The sequence below is a fragment of the Erinaceus europaeus genome, chromosome 8 (assembly GCF_950295315.1).
Source record: "Erinaceus europaeus chromosome 8, mEriEur2.1, whole genome shotgun sequence".
Lineage (NCBI taxonomy): Eukaryota > Metazoa > Chordata > Mammalia > Eulipotyphla > Erinaceidae > Erinaceus > Erinaceus europaeus.
Window position 1 is genome coordinate 121,920,025 of NC_080169.1, and position 13,873 is coordinate 121,933,897.

The following is a 13,873-nucleotide window of genomic DNA, read 5'->3' on the forward strand; positions in this document are numbered from 1 at the left end:
TTTTAATGTTTTTATTGGAGGGATTAATGGTTTACAGTAAATACAGTTGTTGGTACAAGTGTCAAATTTCTGACTTTTCAGCAAAACATTCTCATGCTCACCTAGGTCCTCCTCCACATCAGACACCAGGACTAGAAGCCTCCCCACACTTTACAGTCCTTCACTTTGGTGCAACACAGCACACCCAGTCCAAGTCCTGCTTTGTGTTTCTTCTTCTGTTATTATTTCTCTACTTCTGTCCATGAGTGAGATCACCTCATAATTTTTTTTCTCTTTCTGGCTTATCTCACATAATATTTTTTCTTAATAGAACAACAAGGAAATGTTCCCTCCTCATTGGATTTTATTGACCTGAAATCAATGACAAGAACATGAATGGCATGCTCTACATAACAAGGAGAAATTAAAAGTGAAGTGATGTAAATAGGTCAAATTAAGTATCCAGCAGACATACACAGAATGATCCGTAGAGTGAAAATGACAAAAAAAAAAAAAATGCAGAAATAACCTGGACTCACTCACTATCCACCCATCACACCACAGCCGATTATAATGGCAAGAAGGACCAGAGAGCCTATGCTGATGGCTATAGATAAGCCCGGGTGGGAAACCACCCAGCTCTTGGCTCTGAGCAGTGCCCTCCTGAGGCAGCTGCTCCCCCCTTGCAGGTGCTGCCTCTGCTGATCCACCTGCCTCTGCACCTGGGCCAGGTAGCGCCTGTGCTCCTCTGTGCCGGGCCTGTCCCCACTCTGCAGCAGCAGCTGGGCCTCCCAGTAGAGCTGGTTGCTGAGGAAGGTGCCCCCGAGCTCCCTCTCCTGGCTCTCCAGTACAGCCGTGAACCCCTCCAGCTGCACCCTCTGCTCCTCCCCGCTGGCCCTGTTGTTGAAGCCACAGTACCTCCCCCCGCACTCCTGCACCAGCCTGCGCAGCCTGAGGTTGTCTGTGCCCGCCACATAGTCCTGCAGAGACTCAGCCCCCAGGTCCTCCAAGTGGGTGAAGAGGAGCACCATGTGCCTCAGGGTCCCCTCCCCAAAGACCTCCTGGACCCTCCTCACGGCCTCTGAGTCCTGGGCAGTGAAGCGGCCCAGCTGGGTGACCAGCAGCAGCACGTGGGGCCCTGGGGCTGAGAGCAGGTAGCAGTCCCCTATGTCCCTGTAGGTGTCCTGGGTGGGGGGCTGGGCCTCAAAGATGGGGGGCGTGTCAACCACCAGGACGCTCCTGCCATTCCAGCTGCCAATGGCCTTCTGGCACTTGGTGGTGACAGGTTGGGGGGACAGTAGGGACTTGAACTCTGTCTTGCAAAGGATGGTGTTCCCGGTGGAGCTTTTCCCACTGCCAGATTTTCCCACAAGTATGATCCTCAGTGAAGATGAGGTTGCCAACGGGCTCTGTACTGCAGTGCCTATGAAAAAAGAAAAGTGTGTCTTACTACTGTAGAACCTTTTTTTTTAAATTAAAAAATTATATTTATTTTTCCCTTTTGTTGCCCTTGTTTTTTTATTGTTGTAGTAGTTATTATTGTTATTAATGCCATCATTTTTAGGATAGAGAGAAATGGAGAGTTGAGGGGAAGACAGAGAGGGGGAGAGAAAGATAGACACCTGCAGACCTGCTTCACTGCCTGTGAAGAGACTCCCCTGCAGGTAGGGAGCTAGGGGATCGAACCAGGATCCTTATGCCAGTCCTTGAGCTTTGCACCATGTGCACTTATCCTGCTGTGCTACCGATTGACTCCCTGTAGAAACTCTTAAGATACTCATGGGATTTTTTAAGGGTTCGGGACTTCCTTGCAGGAAGTCATGTTGAGAGCTATGCATGAGCTTGCATTCAATCTGGAGAACTCACGTTTGCACTAGGAGCAAACTTTATCACTTCAGAAATGTGTAAGATCCTTTTTTTTTTTTTTTTCCTCCAGGGTTATTGCTGGAGCTTGGTGCCTGCACTACAAATCCACTGCTCCTGGATGCCATTTTTTCCCATTTTGTTTCCCTTGTTGTTGTTATTGTTGTCATTGTTGGATAGGACAGAGAGAAATCAAGAAAGGAGGGGAGACAGATGTTGGGGAGAAAGACAGACACCTGCAGACCTTATTCACTGCCCATGAAGCAACACCCCTGCAGGTGAGGAGCCAGGGGCTTGAACCAGGATCCTTATGCCAGTTCTTGTGCTTTGCTCCATGTGCACTTAACCCACTATGCTACAGCACAACTCCCAAAATGTGTAAGATCTTAAGTCAAGATCCCTCATGGGATTTGTGGAAGGTTAGGCATCACCTTCCAGGAAGTTATGTGGGAACATACATGTAAGTTTGCTTTGAGTCTGGAGAACTCAGAGCCTAAATGGGAGGCCATGCTGAGGTGCAGAGTCAAGAGTAGGAACCTCTTCACTACAGAGCAGGTGCCAAGGGTCTGATCCAAGCCAGGAGGGAGACAAGCTGAAGGCAAAGCAGCTTCCATCCATGGTGCTCAGCCTTGTGTCAGAATGATGGCAGATGAGAAGTCACTAACGAGAAAGCAAGTTACCTCCTCTTCACCCACATATTCTCAGGCACAGCAGTGGAGAAGTGTTCTACCCACTCATCCAAACCTAGATGGCAAAGGCCATCTACGATGCTGTTGCTACCAGGACCACCCACCCAGCACCAACTGACACAAGAGGGTCTCTGCTCTTTATGTGGGAAGCTAAGTGCTTGAAATGGAGATGGTAGCTGGTGTCTAGAAAAAATCCTGTCAGATGATCCTGGGCGGGTCATTGGTGAAGCATGGACTATAAGGCAACTCAAGTCCCCGTACTGGGGAAATGGTAAGTGTTGGAAAGGTTCTGGAGAGAAAGGGGAGTATGTGATGCTGCTGGGAATGCAAAGTGATGCTGCCCTCTGGAAAACACTATAGAGCATCCTCAAGCAAGTAAAAAAGGAAATAACTTATGATCCAGCAATACAACTCCTAGGCACACATGCCAAAGACATGACACACTACTTCAAAGGAATATATGGACCCCTGCATGCATAGTTGTCTTATTCACGATAGCTAAAATGTGGGAGCAGCCTAAATGTCCACTGACAGATGACTGGATAGAGGACTAATGGGGCATATACCCTATGAAGTATGACTTGGAAATCTAAAAAGACAATATGATGTCCTTTGGAACAAAAGGGAATGGAACTAGAGGTGATGATGCTTAGTGAAATAAGTCAGGAAGTGACAGATAACTTTTGATAATTTTCATCATATGTGAGATATAGGGATTGAAGCATAAGAAATTAAACACACACAAACAGGCACACACACACACACAGTCATCTCATCTCTAAGACCTTGAGAAACTGTTGTGATTATCTTCAGGAGAGCAAGGGGTGAGGAGCAGAGCTTTGGTGGTAGGAGTGGTTTGTAATTATCTCCCTATTATTGTGTAATCTTGTTAGTCACTAATGAATCGCCAATAAATGGAAAAAATATATAAAGTGCTTGTGCTGGGAAGATGAGGTGTTTTTCTGATTTCATGAGAGGAAATCAAAAGAAAAGTAATGCTGTGAGGATTATGCTGAGTCAGGGACTAAATTCTTCAAGGGATGAAGCATGTGTGATACTTAACAGTTTCTGGTTTTATTTATTATTTAAATCTTATATTCATTTATTATTGGATAAAGACAGAGATAAACTGAGAGTGGGAGATAGAGTTAAAGAGACAAAGATAAACCTGAAGTCCTGCTTCACCACTCATGAGCTTTCCCCCATAAGTGGGGATCAGGAGCTTCAACACACGCCCTGGTAATATGTGTGCTTAACCAGGTGTGCCACCCCTAGCTCCCTCATGCAATGATTTCTATGGTTTCATGAACCCAGCTGAATTCAGGCTCCTGAAATGCATCATTTTACACCTTCCCTGCCTTAAGATTTCTACATGTTCTGCAGCAAACATTATGGTTAACTCTCTATGTGGAATATTTCCTCCTTTTCATGTGTTCATGGAAACAAAGAATTAATTGTCACAATTCATTTCCAAATTCTCCAACCTTGAACTCAAAGTTTTATTTACACATTTTCCACACATCATGTGAGGGGAGATCACAAGATGAAATGCTATGATGACTGGGAAAATAGAGAATCAGTGTTAGCTGCCATTTCTTCTCCAGGACAAACTATTTGTGTCCTGTTCTTGGAGGACAGCTTAGAGAAAGCAGAACCCCCCCCTGCCCTCTGCAGGAAACCAGGAGAAGGCCTAGGTCAGGCCCAGAAGTCCAGTGTGTCTGCACATCCTGTCCCAGCTCCCTGCCTCCCACATGCAGGTGGAGGTAGAGGGGACCCTGGAGACAAAGTTTGAAGCTTATTCCTTGAGGGACCTGCCTTTCTCCCAGAAGGGACTATAAGACCTGGAGGTACCAGAAAGGTCCAGGCAATCCTCATCTCTTTCTTATAGTCACTAATGAATCACCAGTAAATGGAAAAAATAGATAAAAAGTGTTTGTGCTGGGAAGATGAGATGTTTTTCTGATTGTAATTTGTTCTTTTCTGTCCTTACTTTCTCCCTAAATAAATGCTCATCTCCCTGGGACATGAATGTTTCTCTTGTGGTTCTTCCATGTAGATTCCATCTAGAAGCTCACGTAAGGAGGGACTGAGGCATGGTCCTTTTCAGCTGTTCTCTCGCTTCAGCACTCATTGACTATGGGGAGGGACAAGTGGGAAGAAACTAGTAGCTCTCCCCTGAAGGTCTGTAGCTCTGGGGGCTGTATTACCTTCAGCTATAGTTCCGTATTTGCTCCCCTGAAGTCCTTCCATTCTTTCCTGGGTAAAAAGGGTAAGGATAAAAAACATATGTTCATATAGGTGCTTCCAAGAATAGAGACAACTTTTAAGTTATGTACCTAACAGTGACTATCCTTTGAGATCCCATGTCTGATATAATTTCCTTTTTTTTTTTTTTTTTAAGATAGAGACAGAGAAAGGTAGATAAAGGATGAAAGAGATCACAGAACCCAAGGTTCCCTTATGCTGTGGGGGCTGGTGTTGAACCTGGGTCAAGCATATGACAAAGCAGTGCACTGTGAGGTGTCAGCCTTCACTGGGAGAAAGCACACAGAGATGACAGCAGTGGAGAAAGTAAGTGCAAGAGTGCTTGCTTACTGTTTTCAGCAGAGCCTTTTGTCATGTCAGCTGACACAGCTTAGACAGGCAGCCGTAGTCAGCTGAGTCATTACATAGAAGTGCAGTGTCAGCATTACATCATCAGTGCTAGGTGTAAATGTAGAAAGTAGGTGCAGGTGCAGAAAGTACTGAGTGCAGACCAGACCACACTTCGCAGCTCAACCCCCACTATCTATTTCATCAACCCCCATTCTAATCCTCTACCTCACATTTTCCTTTCAAATGCTCATAATTACAGGAAAATTACATAACAATGCTCAGGGGTTATAGCAAAGCAAACTGTTGTTTCCCTCATCTTAAAGTAAGCATGAGATAATTATCTCACTCCAACTAGTAAAAAAAAAAAACTGAAATAGAGCACTCCTCTAAGGGAAAGATGAAGGAGTAAAAACAACAAACAGACTGCTGAGGAATTATACAGACGCAGTCTATGCCCCCAGGTTTTACCACTCCCTGCGATATCCTCGCAGTGCCCTTTTCAACCAATCCTGTCCCAACACGTCCCTCCTGGTTGTTGCCCAATAAAGCCCCCCCACTTCAGCGTTGTCTCTCTCTCTGGCTCTCCCCCAGGTGGTGAGGTAGCAGGGGACGGCCACTTTTTCGGCTGACTCCACGTGGCCTGAGCCACCCTGTTTGATCCGTAATAAAGATCTGTGTACCCCATTTGCTCTGGATCTCCTCTCTGTCTTCTCCGCAGCGCAGCCCGACACAAACAAAACCAGACATGCTTGCACAGAGAAAAGGTGGTGGTTTAAAAGTGGTCATATATTCTACAATGGAGGAAAAAATGTCTTGTTGTAAGTGACACTAATTCTGTGAAGTACTGGGAATTTTACAGAAACTCAGTTTGACATTTTAGTGATCACAGGAAAGTACAAGGTACCTTCTGATATAAAAGTCAATTTAAGTTTCAAGGATTCCTTCAAGGATATGAGAAAGCCATTGGAGAAAGTCATGAGCAAGAGGAGCTGTGCAGGGAAGGAGGCGAATACTTTGAGTAAGTCCAACTCCCCTGAGCAACCGATGAAGACAAGTGTTTAGTGCACATTGTCTGAAGAGAAGAATCAGTATTGAAGACAGATTTGGGACAAGTTATTGTTTTGTTTTGTATTGTTAATTATGTTTTTAATTGTTCTGTTTTCAATTTTAATTTTAGTTCAGAGACTTCAGACTCTCAGTATCAATTACCATTTTATATTCCCCTACAAAATGAAACAGAAGTTGATACAGCCATTGGTACATTTCCTTGATATGAGACATGATATTGGTTGATTTCTTTTGGTGTTAGAAAAGGAGGAATGTGCAGAGGGCAGAGTGGGACATGCTACTATAGTAAAGATAAACCCTATATTTGTGGTTTATCTGTTCCACTTTAAATATAATGAAGTTATAAAATTTTTGAATTAGAGGGATAAAAAAAAAGAAAATGTTCACCAATTCCAGTGAACAAATTTTTTCTGTTTGAACAAATTATTCTGTTTGAACAAATTATTCTGTTTGAAGATTTAGTATAGCATAAATTTATTTATTTCTTGGCTTACTTATTGCTTTCTACTGTGGGACTGTGAAAGCTTGGTAGAGCTTAGGGGAGCTCTCCCATCCTTGAATGGAGGTCTGGAAAGACAGCTCACTTGTTAGCCTCTCTCCTTATAGAGATAAGCTAAGAGGGAAAAGTCTCCCAGACTCAGTTTCTCCTTGTTAGTCTCTCAAGATCACAGAAAGCCCACAAGCCTCTCACACTTAGTTACCCCTGCTAGCAGCAGGTCTGCTTTAGGGTTCACTCAAAGTTCACACATCCACTTCACCTTTTGATCACAAAGGAGAACACACTCTATCGTACACCCCACAACAGCAGACAGTGAAAAACTCTAACTTCTATTTCCTTGTTCCCTTTGATATCTGTGATTTTCATCAAGCTTTGTTTTTCTTCTCCTCTACCTCACCTTACTGGTTTAACCCCTATGCTTCTCTCAAATGCCTTTGGATAATTAGCCTGCCTGCATCATGGAGACTAATTGTATGATATCAATTCTTGTCATACTAGCCCCCTGCCATACGGGTAAGCTGACATTTAAGAAACCTGTAATTTCTGACATATTTGAGAAATGTTCTTTGTTTAACTCTCTATATAAGTCTATACCCATTTCCAAATAAACGAGTGTTTGTACCAGAATACTCCCCGATGCCTACTTTCTGAATCACGTGATCCCTAAGAGCTGGTGAGGGAGGGTCTGAGACTCCCTGGCTGGAGCCACTCCATGTGAGCACCAGCATTTTATGACCTTCTTTTAAAAAAATTATTTATTTATTCTCTTTTGTTGTCCTTGTTATTTTATTATTGTAATTATTATTGATGTCATTGTTGTTGGATAGGACAGAGAGAAATGGAGAGAAGAGGGGAAGACAGAGAGGGGAGAGAAAGGTAGACACCTGCAGACCTGATTCACCACCTGTGAAGTGACTCTCTTGTAGGTGGGGAGCCGGGGGCTCAAACTGGGATCCTTACCCCAGTCCTTGCGCTTTGTGCCACGTGCACTTAACCCACTGCACTGCTGCCTGACTCCCTCTATGACCTTCTGAACTAGTCTTTTTTCATCTGTCTTGGAGGTTCAGTCAATATATTGAGTATTTAATGTGAGACTCTCAATTGTGTTTTATGGACACCAGTATTCAAAGAGAGCACTGTTTTTGTACTTTACACTTGAACACAAATGACATTATATAACATTGTATCCTATTTGTTATTAACCAATATTTAAACTTTTTCCAAAATATGTGTTGGTAACATCAAACAAGGCTGCCAAATTATCCCCAAATAAACCTCCTGTACACTCCCGCAACAACTTATCTGGATTCCATGGTTTCCTTCACCGTAGCAATTAAAAAGTCTGCCTTCCATAAAGGTCGCATTAACTCAGGTTCACATAGGGGAAGTGCCCCAAATCATGGCTTGCAGAAGGTGATGAGGATCTAAATGTGTGTCTTTTAAGATTTTAATTTATATGTTACAGATGACCTTGATTTCAAAATCTACTATTCTCTTATTTCTGTCTTGTACACACTATTCTATCCCTAAGGTGAAATTTTGTCTTTTATAGGGAAAACCATTTATTTCACCTGGTCTTAATATATTAAGACAGTTTCCTTTCAGCCTGCCCCGTTGTCCCTTATTTGAAGCACAAAGAATAAGAGAATAGTGTTCTTTTCTGGTCATCATCTGCCTTTTAGCACTCTTGCTTCTAATAAACTCAAGTTTTTGCTAAAACTTCCAAGTTGTCTGATATATTTCTATTTTAGACAAAAAAAAAGTAGAATGTCAGGCTTTGGAATCAGTACGTGAGTGTAGGAAAGATCTTGACAACTAGGTGATCGCAGTACCACAATCATCCTCTGTGAAGCCATTTATAATTGTCAAGATTATTGGGCTCATCGTTTTAACCATTTATAATCATTAGAATTATTGGGCTCATTGTTTTAACCATTTATAATTGTTAGAATTATTAGGCTCATTGTTTTAACCATTTATAATTGTTAAAATTATTTGGCTCATTGTTTTAACCATCCTTCTAAATTCATGTGATGAGATCAAGATAGCGAGTACAACTTATATCAAAATATCAGGAGATTAGAAAAAAAGAAAGAAACTCAGGCATACCATTGCTTACAGTGCAAGATGCTACTGCCCTTATGAAAAACAGGATGTATTATTCACAATAGCCAATGTACGGAAGCAACAGAAACATCCAAGATAAAAACAAACTATGAGAGGGGTCAGGCAGTGGCGCATCTGGTTAAACACACACACTACAGTGCACAAGGACCCAGGTTCAAGTCTCTGGTCTCCACCTGGAGGGGGAAAGCTTCAGAAGTGGTGAATCAAGCCTGCAAGTGTCTCTCTTTCTCTCTGCCTATCTCTCGCTCTCCCCTCAATTTCCCTATTCCTAATACATAAAAAATATTTTGAAAAATAGCCAGGGAGTTGGGCGGTAGCGCAGCGAGTAAGCACAGGTGGCACAAAGCACAAGGACTGGCTAAGGATCCCGGTTTGAGCCCCCGGCTCCCCACCTTCAGGGGAGTCACTTCACAGGCGGTGAGGCAGGTCTGCAGGTGTCTGTCTTTCTCTCCCCCTCTCTGTCTTCCCCTCCTCTCTCCATTTCTCTCTGTCCTATCCAACAACAACGACATCAATAATAATAATAACTATAACAATAAAACAAGGGCAACAAAAGGGAATAAATAAATAAATATTAGACTTTCATGCCTGAAGCTCCGAGGACCCAAACTCAATCCCCAGCGTCACCAGCAGCCAGAAATGAGCAGGGCTGTTTGTTTTTTCTCTTGATATCCCTCTCATTAAAAAGGAAATATAAAGCATTAAAACAGCAAGAAAGTCATCGCATCCTGAAACCTGTGAGCCTGATGAAGCTCCAACGGGCTGAGAAGCGGCTCCCCGGAATGGAAGGTGACAGGGTGAGGCTCCCTAGTCAGTCACCCCGCTCCAGCCCCCAACACCTGCCTGGGTCACGTCCCAGTGGCTGGGAAGCCTATCAGTGGCGTGGATCTGTCCATGCAGATGCAGCAGGAAGCTGAGCTCACACAGCTCTGGAGGAGGCAAGAGGGAGAGAAACTGTGGTGCTGTGGGGAGCTCCCTGGGGTCTTGCAGGTGGCAATTCAGCAAACAGGAAGGACCCAGGTGCTAGAAGGGGCAACTTCTAGCTGCCATCTGCCTCTCCCAGCCAGCCTTCTGCCTCTTCCCACTTCTTCACAGAATATGTGAAAACAAAGGAGAGTTAGAAGCAAAGGCTAAGCAGACAGGGAAGGGATTTCCCTCCTTTTAGGTTCAGAATTCACCCTCTAATGTTAAGGGAAGAGGAGCAGAGGGCTCTGAACTCCAGTTCCATTAGGACCCAGAAAGAGAAGAGGAAAAAAAACAAACCAACAAAAACGGAAAGCACACTCAGAAGTAGCAGCAGGGGAGTCGCTTCACAGGTGGTGAAGCAGGTCTGCAGGTGTCTGTCTTTCTCTCCTCCTCTCTGTCTTCCCCTCCTCTCTCCATTTCTCTCTGTCCTATCCAACAATGACAACAACAGTAATATCTACAACAATAAAACAACAAGGGCAACAAAAGGGAATAAATAAATATTAAAAAAAAGAATGGAAGAGAAAGCAGGGCCATAGGGGGGGGAAAAGGGGGCAAATATAGGTGAATATAGATAATTCTAGAAATAGGAGTCAAACTCATAGCTGTGAACATGGGACAACAATTACAGGTTCCAGTGGAGGGAATGGGGAACACAGAACTTGGGTGGTGGGAATGGTGCAGAATTATAACGCTCTTATCTTATGATTTTGTAAATAATTATTAAATCACTAGTTAAAAAAGGGGGAAATAAGAAACTCACCCATTTTCTTCCCCCTCTCTTTCTTTGCCTCTCTCCCCCCTCTCTCTCTCCTCTCTTTCTCCACCCTCTCTTTCTCCTCTCTCTTCTTTCTCTCTTTTCTCTCTCTCCTCTCTCTACCCCATCTTTCTCTCTCCCTCTCCTCTCTCTCTCTCCTCTCTCTCCCCCCTCCTCTCTCCTTTCTCTTCTCTCTCTCCCCCTCCCTCCCCCTCCTCTATCTCTCCTCTCTTCCCCTCTCTCTCCTCTCTCTCTTCCTCCCTCTCCCCCTCTCCTCTCTCTGTCCTCTCTCTCCTCTTTCCCCCCTCTCTCTTCCTCTCTCTCTCCTCTCTCCCCTCTCTCTTCCTCTTTCTCTCCTCTCTCCCCCTCTCTCTCTTCCTCTCCCTCTCCTCTCTCTCCCCTCTCCTTTCTCTCCTCTCTCTCCCCTCTCCTTTCTCTCCTCTCTCTCCCCTCCCTCCCCTCCTCTCCTCTCTCTCCCTTTCTCTCCCCTCTCTCTTTCTCCTCTCTCTCTCTGTCTCTCTCTGTCTCTCTGTCTCTCTCTCTGTCTCTCTCTCTCTCACGCACACACACACACACACACACACACGCACACACACACACATGCACACACACAAGTCCCTCTCCTCCCCAGCCCTCATCTCTGGTGCACCTGTGACTCCCTGAAGTCTTCTCAGGTTTGTGTCTCTGTAATTCTCTGCTCACTGGGGGCAGTAGCTCTGGTGGCCACGGAGAGCCTGGAAGAGCAGCTCAGAGAACAAGACCCCTCCAGGCCTCCATACAGAGTCCCACCTTCTTGATCTCTGGACCCAGCAGATCTCTGTGGACTTACTGGGACTGAAGTTCTTCTGTCTCTGCACCCCTGTAAGGGAGGGGAACTGGGCTAAGCCACCTCTTTGTCTCCTGATTGCACGTTGAAGACCGGAGCAAAGAGGATTGTGGGGAATGCTAAACTGGAGAGAAACTCAGCCAGCTGCCAGGCCCTGATATCAGACACGCCCCAGGGTGGAGAGAAAGTCTCCGTGGCCGGTGGCCATGCAGTTCCTCAGAAGAGGTCAGAGGAACACACATTGGGACAGTGTGCAGTATGTGCCCACAGCCCAAGCTTCGAGGAGTGTTTATTTGTAAGACTTATGCATCAAATGACATTGTTCAGACAAAACAGCAGGTAGTTATAAATCACATACACAAAGATCAGGATACACATCTAAGGGAGAAATCACCAGAGGAAGGGTGCTTAAAAGTGTCATTGTCCAGAATATTCACCACAGAAGAGATCCAAAAGACTGAGAAACACATGAAAAAATGCTCCAAGTCTCTGATTGTCAGAGAAATGCAAATAAAGACAACAATGAGATATCACTTCACTCCTGTGAGAATGTCGTACATCAGAAAAGGTAACAGCAGCAAATGCTGGAGAGGGTGTGGGGTCAAAGGAACCCTCCTGCACTGCTGGTGGGAATGTCAGTTGGTCCAACTTCTGTGGAGAACAGTCTGGAGGACTCTCAGAAGGCTAGAAATGGACCTGCCCTATGATTCTGCAATTCCTCTCCTGGGGATAGATCCTAAGGAACCCAACACACCCATCCGAAAAGATCTGTGTACACATATGTTCTTAGCAGCACAATTTGTAATAGCCAAAACCTGGAAGCAACCCAGGTGTCCAACAACAGATGAGTGGCTGAGCAAGTTGTGGTCTATATACACAATGGAATACTACTCAGTTATGAAAAATGGTGACTTCACCGCTTTCAGCCCATCTTGGAGGGACCTTGAAAAATTCATGTTAAGTGAAATAAGTCAGAAACAGAAGGATGCATACAGGATGATCTCACTCTCAGGCAGAAGTTGAAAACAAGATCAGAAGAGAAAACACAAGTCGAACCTGAAATGGAATTGGAGTCTTACACCAAAGTAAAGGACTCTGGGATGGGTGGGTGGGTGGGTGGGGAGAATACAGGTCCATGAAAGATGATGAATGACATAGTGGGGGTTGTATTGTTAAATGGGAATCTGGGGAATGTTATGCATGTACAAACTATTGTATTTACTGTTGAATGTAAAACATTAATTCCCCAATAAAGAAATAAATTATTTTAAAAAAAAGAAATTGATGAACGGGGCTGGGTGGTGGCACACCTGGTTGAGCGCACATGTTACAGTGCTCAAGGACCAGGGTTCAAGCCCCTGGACCCTACCTGCAGGGGAAAAAGCTTCATGAGTCGTGAAGAAGGGCTGCAGGTGTCTCTCTGACTCTCTTCCTCTCTATCACCCACTTCCCTCTCAATTTCTGGATGTGTCTATCCAATAAATAAATAAATAAATAAATTAAAGATATATATATGTATAAACAGAAAAAATATCTTCATCAAGATTCAGGTTGATTTTAGACCTCCCTGGACAGCCGCTTCCTCCAGGGCACCTTACAACCCCCTTCCTGCCACAAAGGACACCGATCGGGTTGGCTTATGGGTTTGTTCTCACACATACTTCTTTATCCTGAATAAAGGAATAGCCTTACTTCTCATTTCCTCCTGGCTCCTGGGCTTGCACATGAGCGACCTCTCAAGTCAGCACAAGCCACGTTGTTCTGTGCCCACGGAGGAAGGCGTCTCTTCCTGAGCTGGGATTCCTGGCTCTGGGTTCCACCAGCAGAGGAAATACTTTGAATTATTTACTGCCCTTGTCAATAACCACAGAGCCACCAGAGGGCAGGAAAGCCCCATCCTTGCCTCAGTCAGACCCAACTAGACCCAGAAACAGCCTTCCTGCCTGGCACAACCAGTTCTCCAAAAGCTGACTTGCTGCAAATCAGTTGACCAAGAGTCAGCTTGGCAAACTGTCAACTCGCTGACACAACGAGGAAGCAATATGCAAGACGAATCTACGAAAAATGGTAAAATGGTGACCTTCTTAGTCTAGGGAAGTCATTTCACGAGAGAAGAGACTTGCAACTGTACAAAAACACCAGGTGCCTAGAGATAAATTTAACAAAGGCGGTAAAGAACTTGTACACTGAAAAGCATGGTTCATTATGAAGAGGAAAAGAAAGAAAGAAAGAAAAAAGGAGAGAAAGAGAGAGAGAGAGAGAAAGAAGGAAAGGAAGGAAAGAAGGAAGGAAGGAAGAAGAAGGAGGAGGAGGAATCTCAGAAGAGTCTCTACAGAGCTTTTGTGGTTCTTTTTATATGACTCCTATAATTTATTCTATCCCCATAAGGAAGTTTATTGGGATCTTGACAGGGATTGCTTTGAACTTGTAGGAGGGTTATTTTAGAGGTGGTAACTTATATTTTTTTCTTTTTTTTTTTTGACTCACACAACAGGAATTTATTT

General features: G+C 44.4%; 1 protein-coding gene across 2 annotated transcripts; it reads right to left on the minus strand.

The window, feature by feature from the left end:
* Positions 1-325: 325 nt before the first annotated feature.
* LOC103125056 (GTPase IMAP family member 5-like) lies at positions 326-11,471 on the minus strand. Of its 2 annotated transcripts, none has more exons than XM_060196800.1 (3): positions 11,373-11,471; positions 4,739-4,787; positions 326-1,402 (listed from the first exon to the last, which is right to left on the minus strand). In XM_060196800.1, exons 2-3 carry the CDS (start codon positions 4,779-4,781, stop codon positions 522-524), a joined length of 924 nt encoding a protein of 307 aa, XP_060052783.1. In that variant the 5' UTR covers positions 4,782-4,787; positions 11,373-11,471; the 3' UTR covers positions 326-521. The 2 variants fall into 2 exon arrangements, with proteins under 2 accessions (XP_060052783.1, XP_060052784.1); XM_060196801.1 differs by lacking the exon at positions 11,373-11,471 and adding an exon at positions 11,193-11,299.
* Between the last annotated feature and the right edge of the window lie 2,402 nt (positions 11,472-13,873).